The sequence below is a fragment of the Atheta coriaria genome, unplaced genomic scaffold, assembly GCF_025399875.1.
Source record: "Atheta coriaria isolate IRGN ID8LTWV9N9 unplaced genomic scaffold, Caltech_Dcor_3.1 hic_scaffold_8_pilon, whole genome shotgun sequence".
In the NCBI taxonomy this organism is placed as follows: domain Eukaryota; kingdom Metazoa; phylum Arthropoda; class Insecta; order Coleoptera; family Staphylinidae; genus Dalotia; species Dalotia coriaria.
Genome location: NW_027045450.1, coordinates 6,260,629 through 6,277,866, shown reverse-complemented (window position 1 = coordinate 6,277,866; position 17,238 = coordinate 6,260,629). Strand labels below are relative to the sequence as shown.

The 17,238-nt window shown below is 36.4% G+C and overlaps 3 protein-coding genes across 6 annotated transcripts; 2 read left to right on the top strand and 1 right to left on the bottom strand.

Moving 5' to 3' along the window:
- The first annotated feature begins 516 nt into the window (after positions 1 to 516).
- On the top strand, positions 517 to 11,430 carry LOC135797895 (ras-specific guanine nucleotide-releasing factor 2-like). Its single transcript, XM_065310480.1, has 17 exons — positions 517 to 642; positions 2,646 to 2,848; positions 4,203 to 4,334; positions 6,062 to 6,168; positions 6,230 to 6,377; positions 6,441 to 7,575; positions 7,642 to 7,769; positions 7,836 to 8,103; positions 8,170 to 8,505; positions 8,558 to 8,767; positions 8,834 to 9,434; positions 9,499 to 9,687; positions 9,764 to 9,971; positions 10,079 to 10,176; positions 10,232 to 10,514; positions 10,569 to 10,766; positions 10,819 to 11,430. The coding sequence occupies exons 2-17, from the start codon at positions 2,690 to 2,692 to the stop codon at positions 10,996 to 10,998; spliced, it is 4,380 nt and encodes a 1,459-aa protein (XP_065166552.1). The 5' UTR covers positions 517 to 642; positions 2,646 to 2,689; the 3' UTR covers positions 10,999 to 11,430.
- Positions 11,431 to 11,983: 553 nt separating this feature from the next.
- On the bottom strand, positions 11,984 to 12,812 carry LOC135797894 (uncharacterized). Its single transcript, XM_065310479.1, has 2 exons — positions 12,601 to 12,812; positions 11,984 to 12,544 (listed from the first exon to the last, which is right to left on the bottom strand). The coding sequence occupies exons 1-2, from the start codon at positions 12,724 to 12,726 to the stop codon at positions 12,020 to 12,022; spliced, it is 651 nt and encodes a 216-aa protein (XP_065166551.1). The 5' UTR covers positions 12,727 to 12,812; the 3' UTR covers positions 11,984 to 12,019.
- A 234-nt stretch (positions 12,813 to 13,046) lies between these two features.
- LOC135797892 (elongation factor 1-beta'-like) lies at positions 13,047 to 15,764 on the top strand. 4 transcript variants are annotated; one of them, XM_065310475.1, is made up of 8 exons: positions 13,047 to 13,181; positions 13,368 to 13,461; positions 13,617 to 13,694; positions 13,892 to 13,954; positions 14,022 to 14,114; positions 14,268 to 14,417; positions 14,635 to 14,713; positions 15,025 to 15,764. In XM_065310475.1, the coding sequence occupies exons 2-8, from the start codon at positions 13,369 to 13,371 to the stop codon at positions 15,573 to 15,575; spliced, it is 1,107 nt and encodes a 368-aa protein (XP_065166547.1). In that variant the 5' UTR covers positions 13,047 to 13,181; position 13,368; the 3' UTR covers positions 15,576 to 15,764. The 4 variants fall into 4 exon arrangements, with proteins under 4 accessions (XP_065166547.1, XP_065166548.1, XP_065166549.1 ...); XM_065310476.1 differs by lacking the exon at positions 14,022 to 14,114; XM_065310477.1 differs by lacking the exon at positions 14,268 to 14,417.
- Positions 15,765 to 17,238: the final 1,474 nt, after the last annotated feature.

Here is a 17,238-nt window from a genome sequence, read left to right as displayed (position 1 = left end):
GAAACTTACAAAACTAATTTATATGCTAATGAAATATAAATAGTGCGTAAAAATTAAATAAAATATCATCCGGATATCAATTAATTATAAAATAAATGTTTCATGTTAGTTTTCGATGAATTTTCTAAATATAGAGATTATTTGAGTCAAATACAGTGCCTTGTAATTAAATCACGGATGCACCAACCGCCCCCGACCTGAACGCATCCGATTGGCATCATTATCGGCATTCCCATTAAAAACTAATTAATATCCTGTTGAATGTCGACGTAGGTATAGTGATGATCGGAGGCGGTTGTGACGGTGGCGGCAATGTCAGCATTGTACATTTGGGGCGGCGGCGGCGGTTGGACGTCCGTCGGCCGTCGCCACGCTACTTGTTGCTCGCTCGGGCCGATGCTATCGATCCTCGTTTCGCCGCCGCCGCCGCGCACGTTAAATATGCAACAAGTACGCACGCGTGCCGCCGCCGCCGGTCGGCGATGGTGACGTCGTCGCATCCTGGCAGTCGCGGCCACCGCCGCCGCCGCGTAGACGGCGCGGTCAGTACGTCAGCGTTTGCCGACGCGCGCGAATGTTGGCGGGCGCACACCATCATCCGACGGGGGGCTGCTCTCACATCGGACACATCATGCTGCACATGCAAGTATCAATTAAATTCCTCACTCATTAATATTTTATATCATCATGCTAATCGAATGTTAATTTAATACAAATGTTTATTGTGTTGTCACTGCTTTGGAAAAATAAGTCGATAAATTTATTATTCAAAAATGATGATGATCCTAATCATTGTCATAATCATAAACATAATCAATGATAAAAATTTTATTACCTGCTACAATAACAACAACAAACAGTTTTCTGTAATAATTTGCTCCGCCTAGTTGCACTCACATGATTAGTCCAAGTCGCGCATGCGCACTAAAATTTAAGGCGGAGCTTATATAAAAATTACGCAAATAAAACACAAAAGACAAACGCAATAAATATTTAAACATGACGAGGGGGATGCTGTCGGTGGGTTTTTGTGTGTTTGCACGCCTTTTCGTGTGTTCTACTCATCCGAAGTTAATAAGCAATGAAACTTGTTGCTCCGCGCCTATATACCTGCGCCCTGCGCTCATTAAAAATGCACGCTCCGAGTGAACTTACATCAACATTTCATGCAACAGTATAGCAAACAGTGAAACAATCGCGTGTTGAATTATTAACAAATGTCAAGTCGGATAATTTCGATTTGGTCATTAATACCGACAATGTTAATGGACATTTATATCAATTGCGGTGCGGCTGACTTTTGTGCCGCCGATAATGTATGAATTTATGCATCGGGCGAGTCGATGTGGAAAATTGATAAGGGCGTATTTTACGCTCGGCGCGTGCGAGCAAAAACCTATTACCGCGCTCGGGGCGTTCAATTATTGGCGGATAACGTGTGTTCCGCATCGACGCCGGTCAATTAACCCTCGGATGCTTCAATTAGTTTTATTTTTCAAATGACGGAAAAAATCTTTAGTTTATAGATTTCCAGTAGCAAAAACTTAAAAAATTAAAATTAAAAATTGACAATTTACTAATTTTCACATTTTTTCTAATTTTATTTGATTGACAATAGTTATTTTAATAATTTAGCAAAAAGAATTTTTTGAAAAATTTTTATTAAAAAAGTAAAAAAAATAGTAAATTACTTTTTAATGCGCATGCGCAGTAGATATAAATATACTCCTTAAATGAATATGCAGTTTATGAAAGTTTTTTATTGTTATTTATCATGGCAATTTTTTTTATTTACTCTCCTGGTTTCCTATCGCTTATGTTTGCGGTTTTTCTCATCTTCGTCGGCGTGCTCGCGCGCGCGGCGTCAGTTTCCATTACGCTCTGGAAATTACGTTTTATTGTTTGGCCCCTTGATGGATCGTCGCCGCACTTTTGTGCCGAGGCAGGTTTACGCGTTTGCGTCCATGCGGCCGCTTCATTTTCATCAGGGCCGCGCAATTCCCAGCTTAATTAGCGGAAAACGTGCCGGGGAAAATCTTCGCATTGATTTCTCCTCTGCTGACTTTGTGCGTCTCGTGTTTTTATACCTTTCAAAGTTTATTAATCTAATCAACGCAACATGAAATACTTAAACTTGGCGCAAACTTGGCGAGAAGGAAAAAACTCGTTGAATTACAAAAAAGTGTTTTCAAAGGCTGAAACTAGCTGAAAAGTGTCGACGATGATTCCGAGGGTTTGTCTGCCATCTATCCTTTCACTTCTAATTAAAGTGTGCATGCTGCGTTAGATGTAATTAATGAATTTAACTAATGAAACTGTGTCGTGACGCTCAAGTGTGGTTACATTAATTTAATGAAAAGCTTGATTAGTTATAATTTTATTCGTTACTTTATGCATGAATTTACTTTATTTTTATTTTAAACTGTAAATAATTGAGTTTTATAATAAATTTGCAAAAAGAATTAATTAAAAACGTTCAAAAACACCTGAAATAACTTCAATTAAAGTTTTATCGCTCCGCCCAGCGTGACGTACACTTAAACGGCGACCCTAACTGGTAAATACACTTTCCATCATCCAATTTTAAGGTTTTTTATATCAAATGAAAGAAAATTTAATTATCTATAAATATATTTTATTTACAGAATAAAATGCTGATTATTACCAAGAGTAACAAACCACAACAAAGATGTTAAGCCCGAAAATGCAGCGCAATGTGCGCGTGAATGAAAACCAACTGATAATGCTCTCCGAACGAGCCCACTACGACCACTCACAAGCCGGATACCTCCACAAACGCTCAGCGGACAACAGCAAATGGCAACTGCGGTGGTTCGTCCTTTACCAAGTACGTAATTAATTAGCACCCACTCCCAACTAGAAATCACTGAATTTGAATACCCTCAAGCAATAGCGTGCTTAAACGTTTAAAGAATGAATATTTGTAACATGAGTAGATGTTGTTTTGTTAATTGGGATTGTTGTCACACACCGGTACACATTGTTAAATGCGTCGTAACAAATCGCTCCTGTCTCGCGTTCGGCAAATACAGCATATTTTCACAGGGGCAAATAATAGACGTGCATTTAGTTAATTGCTGGCAAGCGCGCAATTGGCGCGCATAAATTACGCTCGGTGGGTGCTAAACAACGCGGCAAATTAGCGCACAAACAACAAAAAACGATTTCCACCTTAAACACACTGTATATATGCATGTGTTGGGTGTGTAAATATCCGAACGTGAAATATCACGTAGCGAGTACACTGAGTAAACATTTGACGCATCGTGACAGTTGAAATTTACAAACGTGGATTTTTTTTTTTTTTTGATCTTTCAAGGTTAAAAGTTAGGGGATGAAACGGTGAAAATCACGATTTTTGCGTTTTGCGCGTTTGTGCTTGACGGTGTGCGATTTATCGATAATTGCCACTTCAGCGACGGCGTTAAGCCGGAAAAAGTAAATAACCTTCGCGTATCCTTCGCCCGCATCCTGTTATCCGGCGCGCATCCATGTTTCTGAACAAATTACGTGCTCTAAAAATAAATTACGTTTTTACCAATAAATATATTTATATAACAAAATTATTAAAATAAATACGCAATAAATTCATTTATATTTTAGCAAAAAAAAGAAATTACATCTAAATGTCAATTATTTTAAAATTAATGTTTTTACCTTTCAAATTATTTATAAATTAATAATTTCGCGTATATGAATAAAATATTAATTAAATTTTCTAATGCAAAAGAGAAATCGTTGGAATTTTAATTATAAGCCGAGTTATGGAAGTTTAAAGTACGTAATATTTGGTTATGTACCAATTGTATGTATAATGTGTTGCCTATCGCATCAATTATTTCCACTAGTGTTTCCGCATTGACGTCGCCGTGTTTCCGGTCGCGCGCGGGGATTGAGAGTATTATTAGCCCGCTCAAGTGCGCCCGCGTACGCTGATCCTGGAATTTCGGGTGGCGCGGCGTAACGCGAAGAGAAACATGACCTAAATATTTCAAACGCGTTTATAATACCTCGAGTTGCCGAATTTCCCAGCAGGACTATGAAACGCGACTACAAAACAGACCGCCGCAAGGAATACGGGAGCAGTGCACAGGACTATAGAGTGCTTGTGTAGAAAAAAAAAAGGACAAGGTCGCGATACGCGGAAAAGTACAAGGTCCTTTCTGGTGCTCGTTTTGCAGAATTTGCTGTTCTACTACGATTCGGAGAGCTGCCATCGGCCCAGCGGCGTCCTGCTCCTGGAGGGCTGCTATTGCGAGCGGCTTATAAGTCCTGGGAATACTTCCAAGACTAAAGATGGCGGCGAGAGACAGGTAAAACTTGCTTTGCGTAATTTAAAGCGGATTAGTTCAATCTGGTTTCTACATGGACAAAATATGTTTACAATTTAATCCTGGAGACAAGCCATGTTCGATTTGTATCAAACTTTCGGGATCCACTAGGGATAAGTTAAACTATAACCTAAAATTTATTCCAATAAAATATTACTGATATATTTTGAAATATTTAAAGTTAAAGTTGACTTTTAGTAAAAAAAAAATTTGCAAAAAAATATTTTTTTTGGCAAATCGAATAACTCCCCCATTTTTAAATATATTTGGACAAAATTTTGGAAACTGATAAAGGATAATGTATATTATTATCCTAAAAAAAGAAAATTTTAAAATTCTTGCTGGTTCAAAAGATATTTGAGACTAAATTTAAGATTCCAAAAAAACAACGCAAAAAATCAATCATCCGAAGCATTTTTTGCAAAAAATACATTGATAAATATTCTTTTGTATCAAATATCAAGGCTCAAAGCAAATATTTTCCCCAAAATACCTAATTTAAAACCCCACATTCTTATCACTCGTATAAATGTAAAATTGGCAGAAAAAACGCGTGTGCTCCAGTTTCCACGTGTCTTTGACCCACTTTTTTCTGTACGCCCGCACGGTTTGTCTTGCCATCCCGCAGGCTTTTGATCCTCTCCCCTGGCAAGGTAAACAAATACCGGAAACACGCATCTCACGCACTGTGTGTCATCCGATTACGAGACAAACGAGTCAAAGGTAATAAAAGCATCAAACATTAACAATACCACTCGACGAACAAAGCGAGCAAAAATAGTATTTTCCGGAATACATTTCCGAGCATCGCCTCATAATTTATTGTTTATGCAATAAAATCATATTCCATGCATTATCCCGCAGGTTTCCCAGAAGTGACTTACAATTGAATACGAGTAGAATAAGGAAAAATTGAAAATTTGGACAGCTTCGTCGTAATGATTATTTTTTTCGCAGAATTTTATTCTCGTTCAAAGTCGAGCGTTCGAGTTGTAATAAATATATGTTTGTTCCTTTGTTATAACTCATGTCAACCGGTAAAGATATTTCAAACATTTTAGTATTCACAACGAATGTTGAGCGCTTTTGAAACGGGCTTTTTTCCGGACGACGGTTTGTGGTGTTTTTGAAGCGTGAATAATTTATGATTAATTTGGTGCTGCTCCCGGTTGTTGGAATTATGGTTTTAATGTTGCATTAGGTTACACCTAAACAAACATGTGGAAACCCTTCAACTTTATGCTTTTGTTCTTCAAAATGGTTTGATTTCAAACACTTTAAAGGGAAATTAAATTTAAAAAATTAAAAATAAGAAAAATTTTGCTAAAGTTTTAGTTTTTTCCGAAAATATTGCCAATAATAATTTTTGTTGATTAAAAATTTTAAATTTCATTTGATCTTTTGAATTTTAGACCAAAATATAACAATATTTTTGACAAAATTAAATTTTTTTGCCAAATTTACAAATTTTTTGAAAATTTTCTATTTTTTTCGCAAAAAGAAGTTTTCTTAGTTTAAAATTTTAAATTTCTCTAAATTTAAATCATTTTAAACCAAAATGAAGCAAAACAATTACCCAAATCAATTTTACCAAAAATTATAAGTTTTACCTTAATTTTTTGCTAAATTTACAATTTTTTGCAAAAATTTCACATTTTTTCTCCAAAATATTCCCGATACTAAATTTTTTGACATTTCTGATCCAATAGTATTGTTTCGCGATCTCATACCGAAGAGAAAACCTCCGCCAATACGACCTAAAAGCCCTCAACGAAACAGAATGCAAAAATTGGATCGAAGCAATCCGCGAAGCAAGGTAAAAACACCCCCCATCCGCCATAACCACCCCCAAAATTAACTAATACCAAAAATTAAAGTTTTAACAAACTGCTGCAACAAAAAGAAGAACTCGAACAAAAACACCTCCACCTGCTCCAGATCGTCGAATCCGAAAAAACCGCCAAATGGCAGTACACTCAACAATGCGAGGAGCTTGCATCCGAGATTAAAAAACTGCGCGCTGAAGTGAGTTCAAGGTTGCCACGCATTTTTCCTAAAATCCACCACTTTGTAAATTATGTCCTTTAGCTGTTTGCACTCAAGCGCGAATGGAAGCCGGCTCAGACCTATCAGTCCACCAGCAGCTTAGTGTCCTCCAGCAATGGCGCATCAGCATCCGGTTCCGCAGGCATACCACGCCAACTGGAACACGACAGTCTCGAACTGCGTAAGATCAAAAAGGTTCAGAGCTTCTTCCGCGGCTGGCTGTGTCGCCGGCGATGGAAACAAATCGTCGAACAATATATCAAATCACCTCATGCGGAAAGCATGCGCAAACGCAACAGTCTTGTATTCCGCATGGTGGAAGCCGAAGAGGAATACATGGAACAAATGGAGGTGTTGGTATCCTGTTTCTTCAGACCATTCAAAATGGCCGCATCGAGTAAAAAACCACCGTGTACTCATGAAGACGTCAACTCAATCTTTCTAAACAGCGAAACTGTTTTATTTCTTCATCAAATCTTCTTGAAAGGTTTAACTTCGAGGTTAGAAAGTTGGCCAACGTTGGTCCTGGGAGATCTCTTCTCTATGTTACTACCCATGTTGAGTATTTATCAGGAATACGTCAGGAACCATCATTATTCTCTTCAGGTGTTGACAGAATGTAAACAATCAGCTCCTTTCTCACAATTGTTGAAACGCTTGGAAAACAAACCGGTGTGTCATGGTAGATCTTTGGAACAATTCCTAACCTATCCGATGCATCAGGTACCACGGTATATTATAACCCTACATGAGTTGTTGGCTCATACACCGCATGATCATGTTGAACGGAAAAGTCTCCAGAATGCAAGGCAACAATTGGAGGATTTATCAAGGCAGATGCATGATGAAGTCTCAGAAACAGAAAATTTACGGAAGAATTTATCTGTGGAACGGATGATTGTTGAAGGGTGTGATATCCTCCTGGATGTAAATCAAGTCTTTGTCCGACAGGGGAGTTTATTACAGTTGTCCAATGATAAACCAAGAGGGTCAAGGAGTAAGCTCAACTTTAAAAGTGAAAAGGAAGCTATTAGACAATGTTTTCTATTTTCGAATCATTTGATCATCGCTACGAGGTCTTCTAATGGGAAGTTACATCTTGTTCCTGATATAGGAAAAATACCCTTGGCAGATGCTTTATTAATTGAAGATCCCAGTGAAAATCCTGATGATGACGGTAAAATTTATTTTCAAATTTAAAACAAAAATATAACTAAAATTATAATTTTTGATGAAATGTTAGTTTCGTCAGTTTGCTCAGTTTCCAGCCAATCTTCAGGGATCAGCGAGACATCTCCCAACACTACGTATTTTCACAATCGGGATTTTAAGTTGATTGTTGAGTTAAAAACTGGAGGTGTTCAACGACAGGTATTTAGAAGTCATTTTATGTAAAGTTTGGTTATGTTGTTATGTTTGATGTATTGGGGGTTGCAGTCTTGTGTGCATTTACTAGCACCGAATATACAAGAGAAAGCCGCGTGGATTTCCGATATAAGTCAGTGTTTGGATAATGTGCAGTTCAATGATATGATGAGACCCAATATGTCTGAGAATAGTTCGATCAGTTTACCGCAATCGATGAAGAATGATCCGAAATTATTCAAAGATGAAGCTGATATCCGGTTTAGTAGGACTATGAATTCTTGTAAGGTACCACAGATTCGTTATGCCACACCGGAAAGATTACTTCAAAGACTTACTGGTATTTAATGAAAATTTTAGAAAATTTTTTAGGAAAAATTTGAAATTTTTGTTTTATGTTTGATAGATTTACGATTTTTGTCTGTGGACTTCCTAAACACATTCCTTCTCACATATCGAGTCTTCACCGACGGTGTGACTGTCCTGGAAGCTTTAAAGAGGGTTTTTTACAATCCGGAAACAGACCCGCAGGGATCCGTTGTGTCCCTAGAAGGATTTGCTAATAAAGACGAAAATACTCTACAACTATTCGAAGATAGACGCAGAAGTAGTGTTATGACCCCACGTAGAGTAAGTGGGGCGAGTTCCGTTTCCGGTTATGGTTCCGAAATGAGTGAAAGAGATAGATCTCATAGTTATGACTCACAAGGACATCGACATTGGAAGTCAAGTTTACACAAATGTAAATTTATTAATTGTAATCCCATAAATTATTTTCAATGAATATTTTACAGATGATGAAAATGAAGAAACTGCAAGGAAACTGCCCCCACCAATAATAAAACAAAGTCCGACGAAAACAACTACTAGACAATCAGATAACGGTAATGGTAATCACAAATCAATCAGTATTCGAGTCGCGGCTGATGTGGAACCCAATAAAGACAACACATATCTTGCTATACCCAAAGTGGCAACTTCTAGTAGCAGTGAAACCCTTACAGGTTAATTATCTTATTAATTATCTCCAATATTTTTATTTTTATTGGTTTTTAATCACTTTTCTTCAGATGCGAGTATTTTGAGTGCTCCTGGGTCTCCTAGTAAACTCAGCTCCAACACAATCGTAGCTACATCTCCTTCCGAAACAGTTGAAGACCTTTCTAACAAACCAGTGGTCCCACCAAGAGCTACTCAAGTAACAACTACTATAACCCAAGTTGTGGGAACTTCCACATCTTCTACAGTAACAGATTCTCCATCAAGAAGATCTGATTTAGTGGGTCAGAAGAGTATTCCTCAAGCATCGGTACAACCAATGCCTAAACCAACCCGGATGAGGTCAGAAATGAGTGACAACGAAAGAAAAGCTATTGTGAGAGCAGCTGATAAGCGGGTTGTAGAAAGGGCTGTTTCTGAAGACGCAGAAGATCACCCGGATGAATTGAATTTCTTTTATAACCCAGTCCATAGGTCATCTTGCGGGTCATCAAGGTCTTCATCAATAACACCGTCCACAACAGCCGCATTGCAGACCTACTATGGTTCAAGGAAGTCTATCCCTGAAGGGGAGGTTAGTGTTAGTGCCAGGTCTAGTTTCCAACATGATTCCCCACAGAAACCCAGCAAGGCTGGTGTGGTCATAACCTCATTCAGGCAATCAAAACGAAGGTACTGATTTTTTCAATTTTAAAGAAGAAAAATTTCATTTTTTTCATATTTTTCTTGATTCTAGGAGTAGTACGTCAAGTGCAGCTGCCGCATTCGCCATAGCAACTTCCGGTTCAAGCAACCCCCGAGATATGTCACCCACATCACATCCAGATACAAAACTAGGTGTTATCCAACAACAGGAAGAAGAAACTCGTTATAAAGAGAATGTTATCTCAACAGCCTGTACAATGCGAGTCCTAAATGTACTCAGGTATAAACCCCCACCCCTTTTATCCAATCAACCCTTAAAATAAACTTGTAATCAACCGGTTGGTTTGTTTGTCAAGACATTGGATATCCAAACACGCGCAGGATTTCCTATGTGATCAACGCCTGAAGAATCTCACGATTGAATTCCTAGATGACATCATCTACAGCCCCAATCTACTACCAGCGGAGCACAAGGCCGCCGCGCAGCTGCTGCGCCTGCTGACGAAGGAAGACCCGGAGAGCTCAAAAATCAATATCAACGAACTGCTCAGCACGCCCGTGACGGTAACGCACAAACAACAAAACCGAACCACTAGGGCTGTGTTGCGCCTAGTGGGAAATTAATTCGTAGGGATTAAGATTAAGAGGATCTTTGAAACTTTTCGTTGCAGACGCCGAACAGGGACAGCATCGAAACACTCTCCGCTCTTGAGATTGCCGAACAGTTGACGTATATTGATCATCAGATATTCATCGCCATTTCTAGCGAGTAAGATGATTTTTTTAGTTTTTAGGTTAAAAATTGTTAATAAAAATGTTTTTAGTGAATTTTTGGGGCAAGCATGGATGAAAACTGATAAAACAAGCAAAGCGCCTCATATTTTGTTGATGACGAAACGATTCAATGATGTATCGCGTCTGGTTGCTTCCGAGATCATCCGGCGGCCATCTTTGACTGGTAGAGTAGCCGCCATTGAGAAATGGGCGGCTGTTGCGGACATATCAAGATGTCTGCATAATTTTAATGGAGTTCTGCAGATTTGTTCAGCGTTTACAAACAGTGCGGTGTTCAGATTGAAGAAAACCTGGGATAAAGTTTCAAAAACTGTAAGTTTTTAACAACATAACCTAAAATTTATGTTTATAGTCTACTTTTTGCAGACAAAACAAACAATTGAAAAGCTACAAAACATTGTGTCCTCTGACGGAAGATTCCGGTCATTAAGAGATGCCCTCCATCGATGTGACCCACCTTGTATCCCTTATTTAGGGTTGTATTTAACGGATCTTAGTTTTATTGAAGAAGGCACCCCGAATTTTACCCAGGATGGTCTCTTGAACTTTTCTAAAATGAGAATGGTAATATCCTGCAACATAACCAAACTTTTAATAACATAACCTTAAATTCCAGATTGCTCATGTGATCCGTGAGATTCGCCACTTTCAACAAACCAACTACAAGATTGAGTTGATCCAGAAAGTGGCTAATTACTTACTGGATTGTTCCTTGCTCCTGGACGATGATGAATTGTATCAGATTTCGCTGGAAATCGAACCGCGCGCGTCCAGATTAAGCAACGCAGGTCTCTAGCACCCGCATCAAAGACTTTTCCCATTTTAACACACCGTGTTTAACAAATCAGCCAAAACCAATCAATTTTCTAACACATAACACTTGAGATTTTTCGCATTCGAGCAACTTTTAAGGTTAGATCAATCAAAGCCTGACTAGACACGGCTCTAACCTTAAAGTATTTAAAAAACGTTGACAATCGGTTAATATATGACGGGATTAAATGACTTTCACAAAAAAAAAACATTTTTGAAACTTATGAAACCAATCTTTAACGATACAACACCTTGTTGTTGATATACGAATACGTAATAGTTATACATTATCGTAGAACATTGTTTAGAGCAACTATTGTGTCAATTTCATTGTTTCTGGGTTGTACAGAATGGTTTTAAGGCGGTTTTGAGTTGGGGGTCGGTCCGCACTTGTTATTGCGCGTAAAACAAACTGTTTCACACTATGTACTTACGTGTTAATTGGATTAATTCTATGTTGAATTGAGTCTATGTGTGTGATACTGTTGCACCGTGTATTAATACTAAAACATATCAATTATAACCTAAATTTTTCGACAATATTGACAGATCATGTTAGGTTATGTTAAGTTTTGAAAAGTTTATGATGGTTTTTACTGTAACTTGTACAAATTGATCGTTTGAAGCCCTTTTGTCATGAAAACTCATCCATTAATGACTTATATTGTTGGGAAAAGGTCTGAAGCTGACAAAAACTTATTCTACGTGGATATTTCAATAAATACTGACAAATTAAGTTAAATATTACAAGAATTAAAAGAATTTGTTGTTAAAAATCAATTAAACCACTTTAAAATGTTAAATAATGCTGGAAAATGTGTTTTTTCTTCATTTTTTGTCAGATTCAGACCTTTAAATACAAAAAAAATCGCAAATGAAATTCTAATCGTTATAAAGCGCATATTTTCAATACACGTTTGAATGGAGAACAATCACTATCATATCAATGATTAAAAATAATTAAAAACTTTACAAAACAAGCGTTTTATTTAAAAACACATCATTTAAGTCTCTTTTTCCTCCTCTTCAAGCTTTATTCTTCTGAAATACTCATCTCTTTCATCTTTTGTTTTAAACTTAGCTTTCCTCTCAACATTTCTTACAATTGGTTCATTATCACTCTCTACAATATCCACCAACCCATTCTCATAATATGTAAGAGTGGCATTATCAATATTCTTAACATCTTTAGTCATTCCACCACCAGTTACACCCACAGCTAACATTTGCTGCTCTTTTATTCTGTCAATATAATCATCTAAAGCTTTAACTTCCTCATTTAAACCCTCAACAGATTTATCACAATATTCTACAGTCATTTTAACACTGGAGACAATGGAATTGTCTGCATACTTTAATTTATACTCTGAAGTATTCATTAAAGCATCTATTTCAATGAACTTACTCATTTTTGCTCGGCATTGTACTCTTGCATGCTCTGACAAAGATTTTATAGAACTAGAAGTCTGAGAAACATAGTTTATTTGTTGTAGAAGATCGTCACGTTCTTTATTTAAGCTGAGTAACAACTGAAATTAAAATAAATTATTGTTTTAGGTTATTTTTATTAAAAACAAGTGAATACCTTCTCAGTTTCTTCATTTAGTAGATGTAGTGGATCTTTTTGCGGTGATTGAAGCGAATTTTCGTCGTTTTCCAAAGAAAATGACTTAAATATTTGTGTGAGAAGTTCATTATTACTTGTAGACATTGTTTTAATAGCTTATTAAACGGTTTTAGCAGTTAAAATCGTTTAAACTTGACAAAAAGCATACAATATAACCTAAAAATTAATTTGCAAGTAAGAAAACTCAAAATACAGTGTGTACACTATAGTTTACATCAAATTTGAAGAATAATTACTTGTAAATGCTTAATATCATGATCATTTTACATTGTAAACTATTGGTACCATATTTCTAATACAAATTAAACATATCTTTTTATTGTTTTTTCTTTATTAACAGAAAAATAACGTTTTTTAACGTTTTTACAAACATTTTTAATGGATACACTCACTATAAAAGAACTTTCCACGTGTATTCTCGACGATGATCGTGTATACACGTTGACAATTGACAGCTGACTCGGCGTGTCAGAAAAAGTTCTTTTACTTCTCGTCTAGCCAGCTGCCAGCTTCGTCTCGTCGCAGTTTCTCTCAAAAAAGTAAGAAAACTCCTCATTTCCCTGCTAACTAATACAAAATCAGGGCAAACAATCAAGTACAATATCGACGATACCAAAAACTCACCCAACATCCGCGTTTTCTTTAAGAAATCGGCACGTGTAGCCAGTTAACCTCTAAATGGTTAATTTTATATAATAATTTACGTATAATTTGCGTATTTTTAGCATGGCTGCTCAGTACTTAGCCTTGGACAGTTTCTGGGTCGACAGATCCAACTATACGGAAGCCGAGCGGACCTTCTATGAAAGACTAGGCCATGTAAGTTAGCATTTTTCTTTCAAACTTGGTATGGCACTTCATTGGGGGTTAATCTCTTACTTGTACTCATCACACATGATTTATGGTGGTATAATTGCTTGAAAATCATGTCTGTATCAGTTGATATTGTACTTTAAATGCTTTGTTTGGTGTAGGAAACGTTAACACCTCTGGTTGCTGAATTTGTTAAGGCAAGGGAAACTATAAAAGAACTGAAGAGGCAAGCAAATGAAGTGAGTAATTATTTGCTTTACTTTATAGTATATTTTGTACACAGAGAAGAAGTTTTGTTTACATGTATTTATTTGATAATTCAGTCACTTTTGAAGGTAGTTCACTCATAGGTATTGTTTAGTAGTAAATTTACTCACTATCATAGAAAATGTTAAGTTTTATTAGCGGAAACATGAATATTTTGTGCTTTGTTCAGGCTGCTGATGCATTGGGTGATGGGCTTCCTATAAAAGAAAATAAAACTGATAACAATGCTGGGGTAAGGGTTAATGTGGCATTGTAGTTTTGTCCTGTTGTTAATTTCTTGTCGAATTTATTGCAAACAGAAACAGAGTAAAAAACAAAAACAGAAAGCGGCAAAAGAATCTAAAGAACAACCGCAAGCTAAAAATGCGAAAAATATCGCTGAGAAAAACGTGGTAAGCGTGCAAATCAAAACAAAATTATTTGGTATTTATTTTTCTTTAAATTATTCTTTCAACAATTGGTTTATTATTATTATTTGTTTCTTTTTGAATGCTTAGACAATTGTTTTGTGTTTGATTTCAATAGTAAAGTATTATTTATGTTAGGAACCTATTCAAACACCAGAAGTTAAAAAAGAAGAGGTGATTAAAGACTCTTCAAGTCAAAGTCAAGTTGTATGTGAACTTCCTGAAGTTGTACCTCAAGTTGAACCACCTACAATTGATAAAATAGAAGTCACGTCTAAACCAGATGTGGTAAGCAAATATTTGCTTGCAGAATGAGAAAACTGACAAACGGTTTTGATGTTGAGTGTATTTATGGTTAATAAAATTGATTTATGATTTAATAATAAATGTTTATTGGGTTGTTTTGTACTAATTTGTAGAGCATGATTATGTTTAACGTTTGTGTTATATTTTTTGTTTGGATGATGTTTTATTTGTGTTTTGAGTTGTTTTTGTTTTATTTTAGGGTTGCAACATCACACCTACCGCCATGGATTGCGAACCTGTCAAATTCCTTGAGAAGAAGATGCTTGCCATCACAGACAGTAAGTTTTATCATGAAAAGTATGCTAATTATGTGTTTTTACGCCATTTTGGGTTGAATTACATAAATTTACCTTGAATTCAACTTTTATCCCTTATTTTACACTCTTCCAGTTAATTTTTGAGGACAGAAAATAGCCTATTTGCTTTTTCTTGGTTACAATAATATCTATACAAAAATTTATCAAAATTGGTCCATTAGTTGATGCGTGAAAGCGTAACAAACATACAAACTCATTTATTATCTCATATATATCTTTAATTCACTCTGAAAATTACGTATATGTTAATATAAACGTTTGTAATTCCTTAGTGATGGCCAAAATCCAATCCCAACTTGAAGCAATGGACACACGCCTCTCCAACATGGAAAAAACCGTCGGCTGCCCCAAACAAGGCACATGCCCCGCTAAAATCGCCGTCTGCCCCGCCAAAACCTGCGCGAAACCCGCCGCCAAGCCAGCAGCCGCTGATGACGACGATGACGATGTAGATCTCTTCGGTTCCGAGTCCGAAGATGACGAAGCTGCGGCCAAGATCAAGGAAGAACGCCTCGCAGCATACAACGCCAAGAAGTCCAAGAAACCCGCCCTTGTCGCCAAGTCCAGTATCATTCTGGATGTGAAGCCATGGGACGATGAGACCGACATGCAGGAGATGGAGAAAGTCGTGCGTAAGATTGAATGTGATGGTTTACTCTGGGGCGCTTCCAAATTGGTACCACTTGCCTACGGCATCAAGAAACTGCAGATCAACTGCGTTGTCGAGGACGACAAAGTATCCATCGACTGGCTGCAGGAGACCATCGAGGCCAACGAGGACTACGTGCAGAGCGTCGACATTGCCGCGTTCAATAAGATTTAAATCGGCCGAGGTCATCATTCAATCATTTGTGCTTCTGCACTGTACCGGTGAAATTTTGTGAATTATTGAAGACTCGAGGATTCGATAGCAATGTGTTTTTTATTGTTTTTAAGATTCATTCGTTCGGATTCCATATTTAATATTTTTCGAAAATTTAATTTGTCAATAAACTCAACGCAACACTTTTAATCATGAATTTTTTTCTTTTTCAGAATTTGAAGTTTCAAAAAGAAGTAAAAAGACTTTCTCAGAAGTCTTTTTAGGTCCTGTACAACCATCTCTCCTTTAAATTTTGTTATTTTTACAAATTTCTGAATCTTCACTTCGAAAACACCCTGTATCTCCGGTACTAGTAAATTTATTTGGTGTGTCCTGACGTCATTCGTTAGTTTAGATGTGGAAGAGACGCCTGATGTGGAGTGGCTCATTATCAATTAAATATGATAATGAGGAAACTAATTTCTTTATTTTCAGAGAAATGTCGGATGTACTGAGATTGTGTCATGTAAGACATTTGCTTGCATATATTATTCAAGTAGGAATTACACATTTAACATATTCATGTTTTAGATCTAAAAATACACCTCATATTTTGACTATAAACAATTTAAAAGCCAAGTCGTACTGCGTACAAAACACGAATATCATATTTCACATCCTTAGGTCATAAATAACTGTAAAACATCTTTTCAGGTTATAAATATTCATCACAGATTTATTTGGCTATTTGTATATCTAACGGTTTATAAAACTTTTAAACTATTTGAATGTTAATTGTTGCTGAATTGCTTAACAAATATCAAATATGTATGCAAATCATTCAATTTTTGCTACGCACACGGCTGCAATTGTAGCATGGGTTGCATAACTTGCACACGCATGCAGTCCTAACCAAACATGCACACTATGCAAGCGCATCTTGTGTGTCTTGTTTTATAGCACTCGGTTAATGTCAACAACCGCAGTGTGTTTTAGTACGTATATTCGCAAAAGCGTTCTGCGTGCTGCACCCTATTATCTCATCATTGAACACAAATAAATCGTAAAATTGCTTTTCAACAATATGATACGATGATATTAAACTATGCGCGACGCAAATTCATTATTATACTCATCGATTGACAAATAAACTACTTAAACATTTTCTTCGAGATAAAATAATGAAATATCAATTGTGCAATGAAAACAAACGCAATAATAATAATAATAAGTAAAAGAGTCTCCATTTTGATAATATTTAAATGCATTACTTCAACACATATAGATTTTACTATTAAATTTAGTTCGTTAAATTGGATTAATGAAGCAGAGTTTATTTGTAGTAAAAATAATAAAATCGTTGATTCGAAATATTTTGGCAAGCAGAACCAGAGACTTGTAGTAAAGTTGGTAGATTATTATGACTCGACGGAATGTTTTCACTGGCACTGCGACAAATAAAACAATTGCAAGTTCCAATCGAGGACAGCGAAATGCAAATCGCGCTTGTTTTATGATATCAACTTAAGAAATTTTATTTACTTAACTAACAATAGCGTATTTCACATTTGCACACAGAATTTTATGCTAAATTTAGATAAAAGACTAAAAGTGTATTTTCTTCTTAATAATTCTTTCAAAGAACTAGTTTTTGATAACTTTTTATAACATTTTGTTTATTTTT

What these genes read in the sequence shown, in the direction of transcription:
- LOC135797895 (XM_065310480.1), top strand. Translation starts at nt 2,690, where the DNA reads ATGTTAAGCCCGAAAATGCAGCGCAATGTGCGCGTGAATGAAAACCAA. An exon ending in TTAAAAAACTGCGCGCTGAA is followed by an intron (nt 6,378 to 6,440) that starts GTGAGTTCAAGG and finishes TATGTCCTTTAG; the next exon opens with CTGTTTGCACTCAAGCGCGA. An exon ending in TAGCAGTGAAACCCTTACAG is followed by an intron (nt 8,768 to 8,833) that starts GTTAATTATCTT and finishes ACTTTTCTTCAG; the next exon opens with ATGCGAGTATTTTGAGTGCT.
- LOC135797894 (XM_065310479.1), bottom strand. Translation starts at nt 12,726, where the DNA reads ATGTCTACAAGTAATAATGAACTTCTCACACAAATATTTAAGTCATTT. An exon ending in TAAATGAAGAAACTGAGAAG is followed by an intron (nt 12,545 to 12,600) that starts GTATTCACTTGT and finishes TTTTAATTTCAG; the next exon opens with TTGTTACTCAGCTTAAATAA.
- LOC135797892 (XM_065310475.1), top strand. Translation starts at nt 13,369, where the DNA reads ATGGCTGCTCAGTACTTAGCCTTGGACAGTTTCTGGGTCGACAGATCC. An exon ending in TGAAGAGGCAAGCAAATGAA is followed by an intron (nt 13,695 to 13,891) that starts GTGAGTAATTAT and finishes TGCTTTGTTCAG; the next exon opens with GCTGCTGATGCATTGGGTGA. An exon ending in ATATCGCTGAGAAAAACGTG is followed by an intron (nt 14,115 to 14,267) that starts GTAAGCGTGCAA and finishes TATTTATGTTAG; the next exon opens with GAACCTATTCAAACACCAGA.